Below are 8,236 nucleotides of genomic sequence, written 5' to 3' on the forward strand. Positions count from 1 at the left end.
AAATATGACATCATGTCAGTCTGTAGCTTTTGGAGCTCCATTTTGGCAAGACTGATGTCATATGTTGATGATGCAAGATTCAAGGCCGATTAAAAGCTGACTTCACGGACACCAGATCAGCACCCAGGTGTTAATTTGCTCCAGCTATCACAATAGTGCCCTCACAGCCAAGAGCAAAGAGTGTTATGCACTCAGTTGAACATCGATATACTGAACAGAATGGGGTTTTTACGCAACAGCGTCTCCAAAGGCAAGTAGGTCGGCCTAAGCACCAACTGATTACAAAACACAACGTTGTGTTCAAGTAGCCCAGAGGACGAGTGGGGAAGGGGGCGAAAGAGCAATTGTGTTGAAGACTGAACCTCCGATTAGAAAGTTCTTATTGTTGCCTTCATCTCCCTGGTCTGGACTATTGGTGATATCAGAACAATGCACGGGATTAGGACAGCAGTTGGCCGGCTACGGCCAATTATAGCTGCTCAGTCATCCCACCGATTCTCACAACGTCCTGGACCAATGCTGGTTGTCGAAGGCACCCCAAGGATGTTGGCTCCCATGCGGCGTCTAAATACGTCTGTGGCCGCTGAGCCCTTTCTCAATGGCACCAGTTCCAACTATGTAGAGGAGACGTACCACGCGTGGCTGGAGAATCCCAGAAGTGTGCACAAGTCGTGGGATATTTTCTTCCGGAATGTCAATGCCGGGGCACCGCCTGGGGCAGCCTATCAGAGTCCTCCCTCACTGGTGGGTGGGACTGTTCAGGGATTGGTCAATAATGCCCAGGGTCTCGTGGCGACACAACCCAACGTGGAGAAGCTGGTGAAGGATCACCTAGCAGTACAAGCACTTATACGGGCATATCAGATACGTGGGCACCACATCGCAAGGTTGGACCCCCTGGGCAACGGTTGCGTAAACCTTGATGATGCCCCGTGTACCGTGGGTTTACAGAATATTGGTCATTACGGACTGGAAGAGTCAGACTTGGACACGGTGTTCCAGCTACCCACAACAACATTTATCGGTGGCAGTGAGCGTGCTTTGCCCCTCAGAGAGATAGTAGGCCGCCTTGAGAATGCTTATTGCCAGCATATAGGAGCAGAGTTCACATTCATTAATAATTTGGAACAGTGCCAATGGATCCGGAAGAGGTTTGAGTCTCCGGGGGTTATGCAGTTCAGTCCAGAAGAGAAGAGACGACTTTTGGCAAGGACGATCCGGTCCACCAGATTCGAGGAGTTCCTCCAGAGAAAGTGGTCATCGGAGAAGCGCTTTGGTCTGGAAGGGTGTGAATCACTGATCCCAGCTCTGAAAACCATTGTTGACAAGTCCAGTGAGAGTGGAGTAGAGAGTATCGTCATGGGCATGCCCCACAGAGGCAGGCTGAACGTGTTAGCTAATCTAATCCGCATGGACCTGGATCAGATCTTCTGTCAGTTCAACCTCAACCTGGAGGCTGCAGATGAGGGTTCCGGTGATGTTAAATATCACCTAGGGATGTACCTTAGGAGGATAAACCATGCCACTGATAGGGAAATCACGCTGTCGCTTATGGCTAACCCCTCCCACCTGGAAGCGGTGGATCCGGTTGTGCAAGGAAAGACCAAGGCTGAGCAGTTCTATCGCAATGACAACGAGGGAAAGAAGGTCATGTCTATTCTGCTCCATGGGGACGCCGCGTTTGCAGGCCAGGGTGTTGTTTACGAGACCTTCCACCTGTCAGACCTGCCCTCCTATACCACACATGGCACCATACATGTGGTGGTCAACAACCAGATTGGGTTCACCACAGACCCACGGGTGGCACGTTCATCTCCTTACCCTACGGATGTGGCCCGCGTGGTCAACGCCCCCATCTTCCATGTCAATGCAGATGATCCAGAGGCTGTGATGTACGTGTGTAAAGTAGCAGCAGAGTGGAGGAACACCTTCCACAAAGATGTGGTCATAGATCTGGTTTGCTACAGGCGTAATGGCCACAATGAGATGGACGAGCCTATGTTCACCCAGCCACATATGTATAAGCAAATCAAGAAGCAGAAAAGGGTTCTACAGAAACTCTCTGATAAGCTCATTGCTGAAGGGGTCGTCAGTGCAAAGGAATATGAGGAGGAGGTTGCAAAATATGACAAAATCTGCGAAGAGGCATATGCTCGCTCCAAAGACGAGAAGATCCTGCGCATTAACTACTGGCTAGATTCACCCTGGTCTGATTTCTTTGCAAAAGATGGCCTGCCGAAGAGTATGAGCTGTCCCTCCACAGGCATCAGTGAGGAGGACCTCTCTCATATTGGGAATGCCGCTTCCTCAGTCCCGGTTGAAGGATTTACTATACATGCAGGTCTAGTACGTATCTTGAAGGCACGTGCAGATATGTTGAGTCAGCGTGTCTGTGACTGGGCTCTTGGGGAATACATGGCCTTTGGTTCTTTGCTCAAAGAAGGAATCCATGTACGCCTCAGTGGACAGGACGTAGAGAGAGGCACCTTCAGCCATCGACACCATGTTCTCCATGACCAGGAAGTTGATAAGCAGATGTGCATTCCGCTGAACCACATCTCCTCCAACCAAGCTCCTTATACCGTTTGCAACAGCTCTCTGTCAGAATATGCAGTACTGGGTTTTGAACTGGGCTTCGCAATGGCGGACCCTAAAGCCCTGGTCTTGTGGGAAGCTCAGTTCGGGGACTTTAACAACACGGCTCAGTGTATCATTGACCAGTTCATTAGTTCGGGTCAGGCAAAGTGGGCGAGACAGAATGGAATTGTATTGCTACTTCCCCACGGGATGGAGGGAATGGGTCCAGAGCACTCGTCAGCCCGGCCTGAGAGGTTTCTGCAGATGTGCAGTGATGACCCTGATGTTTCCCCGGAGCTTTCAGATAAGGACTTTGCTATACACCAGCTGTACGACTGTAACTGGATCGTAGTCAACTGCTCTACACCCGCAAACTACTTTCACATGCTCCGCAGGCAGGTGTTGCTACCCTTCAGGAAGCCACTGATTGTTTTCACTCCCAAGTCTCTTTTGCGCCACCCGGAGGCCAAGTCCAGCTTTGATGACATGTTACCAGGTACCAACTTCCAGCGCGTAATACCAGATGCCGGACCTGCATCTACCAACTCGGACAAGGTGCGGAGAATTATTTTCTGCACCGGAAAAGTCTACTATGAATTGACAAGAGAACGCAAGAACAGGGGCATGGAGGATACGGTGGCTGTCGTTCGCATTGAACAACTCTCGCCATTCCCCTTTGATTTGGTGAAGGCAGAGGCGGATCGCTTTCCGAACGCTGAGCTAGTGTGGTGTCAGGAGGAACATAAAAACCAGGGTTACTATGACTACATCAAGCCCCGCATCAGCACCACCATAGACCACAGCCGCCCAGTGCGGTATGCCGGTCGAGGGCCAGCAGCAGCTCCAGCAACTGGTAATAAGCAAACTCATCTCCAGGAGTTGCAGCGTTTCATAGACACGGCATTCAACCTGGGAGCTTTCTCAGGAAAATAGTGACATTCCTGTTTAGGGTTTGGATCCTTACAGATTTTTTTTACGATTCCGGTTCCTTTTTCCTCCTCACGTGTGCTTTGAAGAGCCTTTGCTTTTAAGTTTTCATGTTTTAGTTGTACTTATACTGTTGCATTTCTGTATTGTGTGTGAATGTGCATTTAAATAAAAGTCAGATTTACACTGACTATTTTTTTAAGTCTGTTGTTTCCCCGCACCCTGCGGTCGCTTCGCGTCTTGTAGCAGATGTAAAGTACAGCTTTGACAATGTGATAAAACCCAGTTCCGGATGTTGACGGAACCAATTCCGGTTTGTCAATATTGCATTCGGTACCTCCAGTTCCTCAACCCAACCCTAGAATCCTAGAACTAATAGTGGGAATTATTATGATTCGTTTGCAGTGAGTGATTCATGGCACTTTGTTATCGTTCACATCAGGGACGTGCTGGCCATTGGGAAAAGCGGGACAACTCCCGAACGGCCGGTTCATTCCTGGCCGGTCCAGGCCGACCATTAGGACAAAAATAAAAATAAAATGTCGGCCTTTGTTCCATTTTGGGGGCTGGGCGGCCAACAACGCCTCGCGGTGCGAGGCGTTGTGTGCTTGTAGATCGGCTGTTTTCACTCGTTTAAATCATTTTTTAAATGGTTTTGGACATACAAGGTTTCCACTCGACAATGACGACATATAACTCATGTAATTGGCCTATTGGCTTGTCACTTGTCATGATCTGAAATGGCAAATCTTTGAATAGCAGCAGCGCTATAGAGAGAGATCTCTCTCTATAGCGTGCAATGAGGGCCTCTCCAACTCTTTTTCCCGGGCTGAATCAGGGGCTCAGCACGTCCCTGGTTCACATGTTCAGCACTTCCAGTCTTGTGGTTCAGTCAGTCAAAATGTTAGCATTTTGCCACAAACCGACTGAACCTCGCTTCACCAGGCCTTCCACACGGAGGGAAATTAACGTCTCGAGGAAAGATAACTTTAGAGGACGTGATTCCCGTCAGATCTTTTTTCGGATTAATCGCGTGCCAACCAAATGATGCAGCACTGATAATAGGCCTTCTGTGTATTCCAATTTTTGAAGCGAAAAGTGAAGTGAAAAGCCGCTTCCAAGCAGTGGCTTTGTGTGTCCCGTACATGTCCATATATGGTCATTCCAGTCCAGAATGAACAGGCTTTGTCTGTCCCGTACATGTCCCGTGCATGCAGAATTGAGGATTGGTCCAGCTTCACATGACAATTTGGCCCTCCAGATAAAATCATTAATTCATTCAGAATTAATAAAAATATAGAACTAAAGCACATAGAAAGTATAGATCTAGAACACAGAATGTATAGATCTAGAAGTAGAACACAGATTTCATAGCTCTAGAACACATAGAACAAAAATTCACTGCTTCACTTCGAACCAAGGTTTTCTTTTTTCTTTTATTTTATTAGGGCAACACACTATAGTACTAGTACTAGTGCAACTTTATTATTTCTTTCTAGATAAACTTTTAGCCAATGAGGAAGCAGCATTCTCGGTTCTCACTGTTATATAGTAACCCCATTGACTTGAATGGGAAAGTGTAAAAACTGCAACCACACCCACAATTTCCCTTCTTTCAATGGCCTTATTGAGCATCGGTTTAGCGGTTGTATTATTATTTTACATTAAATATGTCTATATTGTCAGCAAATATGATTCACTATCTCTGCCTGACTCGACACAAAGCACATCATGATCATGGGAGATTTGGTGATATAGTCTGGTGTCTTAGGCCACTTTCACACCCAAAGTCCGACTTTAGAAAGTCCGGATCAGGGACCAAATGTTTACATTGTTGCATTTTGAATTTGGTCCGGTTAGCGTTCACATGGGACTTTTGTTAAAAGAACCAAATATGTAAACAAGTGACACATGGTCATACAGGCGGCTGTTGATCTATTGACAGACTAGGCGATTCCTATGGAAAATTACTTCACGGCCTAATTCAAGTTGTGTTATTAATCACAGCCGCTTTTGAAGCGGTGAAAGCCGCTTCCAAGGAGTGGCTTTGTGTGTATCGTGCGTCCAGGATTGAGGATTGGTCAAGCTTCACATGACAATTTGGCCCTTCAGATAAAATCATACATACATTCGGAATTAATAAAAACATAGAACTGAAGCACATAGAAAGTATAGATCTAGAACATAGAATGTATAGATCTAGAACACAGATGTCATAGCTCTAGAACACATAGAATGAAAATTCACCGCTTCACTTTGAACCGAGGTTTGATTTTTTAAAGAAGCGAAACTTACGCATTCCAGGCAGCAATTAGCGATGGACGACTCTCTCTCTCTCTCTTTCTCGCAAAAATAAAATAAAATTAATAAATACATATATATATATATATATATATATATATATATAGGCTATAAGCTATTAAGCCTACTTGATTCATTTAACAATAAATAGCCCAAGAAGGCGTGGCCAAATAAAAACATAATAAGCGTCACCGTTTCCACATCAAATAATCTCTCTCTGTCTCTTTCTTTCTTTACAAGCAAGCAACGGGTCCATAAAGATATTTCCTATCCTTATCAGGATGGAAATGTGAAGCTAAATTAATAAATAACCTAAATAAAAACAAAAAAATAATGCATAGGCCTACTCCCAAGTCCCAATTGTCCCAAATGTTGAATCTAGCATAGGCTATATGTGTGTGAGCCATAACTTTATATGTAAAATGGTAAATGGTTCATTTATATAGCGCTTTTATCCAAGGCGCTTTACATAGATTGTGCATTACATTCACCCATTCACGCACACATTCATACACCGGTGGCGGAGGAAACCATGCAAGGCACCAACCTACTCACCGGGAGCAATTAGGGGTTCAGAGTCTTGCTCAAGGACTATATGTGGTGGCGCATGCTTAAAAAGAACATATCTAACAGGATGCTAGCTTGCAGATCTGTCCTTTCTAACCACAGGATTAATTTCGCCCTGAAACATAACAGCCGTGCTAAGGAATCTATTCCTATACTGTAGGCTGTATGAAGAAATATCAGCGGTCGGGTCATATCAATAATGATTCCCATAAGAAATTCATGCTTTTAGAACTAATTATTAATCCAGCTTCACAACTGCAAAACAAAGATTGATGAGTGTAGTCTCTTGTAGCCGATGTTACAATTGCTTCACGAGTAGTCGTTTATTCTTTTTTCCATATTATTCTTCAATGAACAAAACACAATGCAGAATGTACTGTAGGCTGATCAGACCTACGTTTGGTCCTCTATAAAGTCCGGCTCCGTTCACACCGGCAGAGAACCGGACCATGGTCCGTTTGGAAGGGGACCGAGTCCTGCATTTTCAAGAGGACCATGGTCCGCATGCACGTTCACACCAGCCGGACCAAAGGAGAAAGAGGACCATGGTCCTTTTTAAGCGGAGCAAAGGACCCTGGTCTGAACATGCCCTTAGTGACCACTAGTGGTGGTTGTGGGTCATTGCATGGTAATAGAATTAAGCAAGGTAATACATAAACATCAATACATCAAATGCAAAGGAATAGTAGGCTAATCTAAGAAAACCGGTAGACCAATGGGTTGTAGAAATAAATAAAACATAAAAAATGCTATCTAAATTACATGTATGGTCATTGAGGGTGGGCAGATGCTACGGTAAGTGCACCTGCACCATCAGACCACGGTGCTGCAACAGGGAGTTTATTCCACAGTTTGGTGTATACTTTCTTTTCTGTTGGAGACACATAGTCAACCCAGACAAATATAGATGGAACAACAAATTCTGGGCCCTGGGTGCAAGGATTCACTGTGGGCCGCCGTATGAACGTTCTTCATAGGGGGAGGGGGTTTCAAGGCCCCCTCAACATTGGGCCCTAGGAACTCAGTCCCACTTTCCCCCCCTTGTGACGCCCCGGGTCCTAACTCCTAAACTGTTACTTCCCGGGATTCCAAATTAATAAATAAATGAAATAAATAAAATAAAATATATAGTAAAAGCAGCAGATCTACAAGCTCCAAATGCGCCGCTTCGCACCAAATTTTGAGCTTTTGTATCTGCTACTTTTGATGCTTTTGTGTGACACTGTTGTGTTGTATGATCAAGTAGGGCCGTTGATTTATGGGAAAAAGAAAATTAAGCATCTAATTTTATATTGATATACAGTACATGTTGAGGACTGTTGCGACTTATGGTATATGAAGTGCTGTAACATTATGTTTTCATCACTTTTAACCTGTCAAATATGTGTGCTGCTTCATTCAACAAGATTTCACTTCAGATTTTGCAAAAGAAACAAGCGGCCAGGTCTTAAATAAGCTCAAAAGAAGCAACTATAGGCTGAGTTTTGTTACTTTATATCAGGTCAGCAAGCTCACAATGTTGTCACATATCACAACATTGTAGCTTGAAGCTTGAAAATGCATACATTTTACATTTCCCAAATATGGAGATGACTGACATAATAGATGTCTGAGGTCATAGACCATATGAGACTGACACAGTATGTCCATATATGGGCATTCCAAGATATGGGCTTAATGTTATGGGCATAGAGCAGTGAAGTCAGGATGTGACTCGCTCATCCCCCGGTTCATGGAATTAATTTTTCTATGGAGAATAACAATGGGTCATCTTAAAATCGTCTCATATAAGCATTGTGGTCCAAAAATAAACAAACGGTTTGCGCGATATTGTCGGGGAGGGCGCGATATTGTCGGGGAGGTG

The 8,236-nt window shown here is 44.9% G+C and overlaps 1 protein-coding gene across 1 annotated transcript; it reads left to right on the forward strand.

Annotated features, from left to right (window-relative positions):
• Positions 1 to 429: 429 nt before the first annotated feature.
• On the forward strand, positions 430 to 3,510 carry LOC308305270 (2-oxoglutarate dehydrogenase complex component E1-like; the record flags this gene model as incomplete). Its single annotated transcript, XM_080750034.1, has 1 exon — positions 430 to 3,510. The coding sequence occupies one exon, from the start codon at positions 430 to 432 to the stop codon at positions 3,508 to 3,510; it is 3,081 nt and encodes a 1,026-aa protein (XP_080606160.1).
• Between the last annotated feature and the right edge of the window lie 4,726 nt (positions 3,511 to 8,236).

Source organism: Nannobrachium achirus (genome assembly GCF_963921795.1).
Source record: "Nannobrachium achirus genome assembly, chromosome: 20".
In the NCBI taxonomy this organism is placed as follows: Eukaryota; Metazoa; Chordata; class Actinopteri; order Myctophiformes; family Myctophidae; genus Nannobrachium; species Nannobrachium achirus.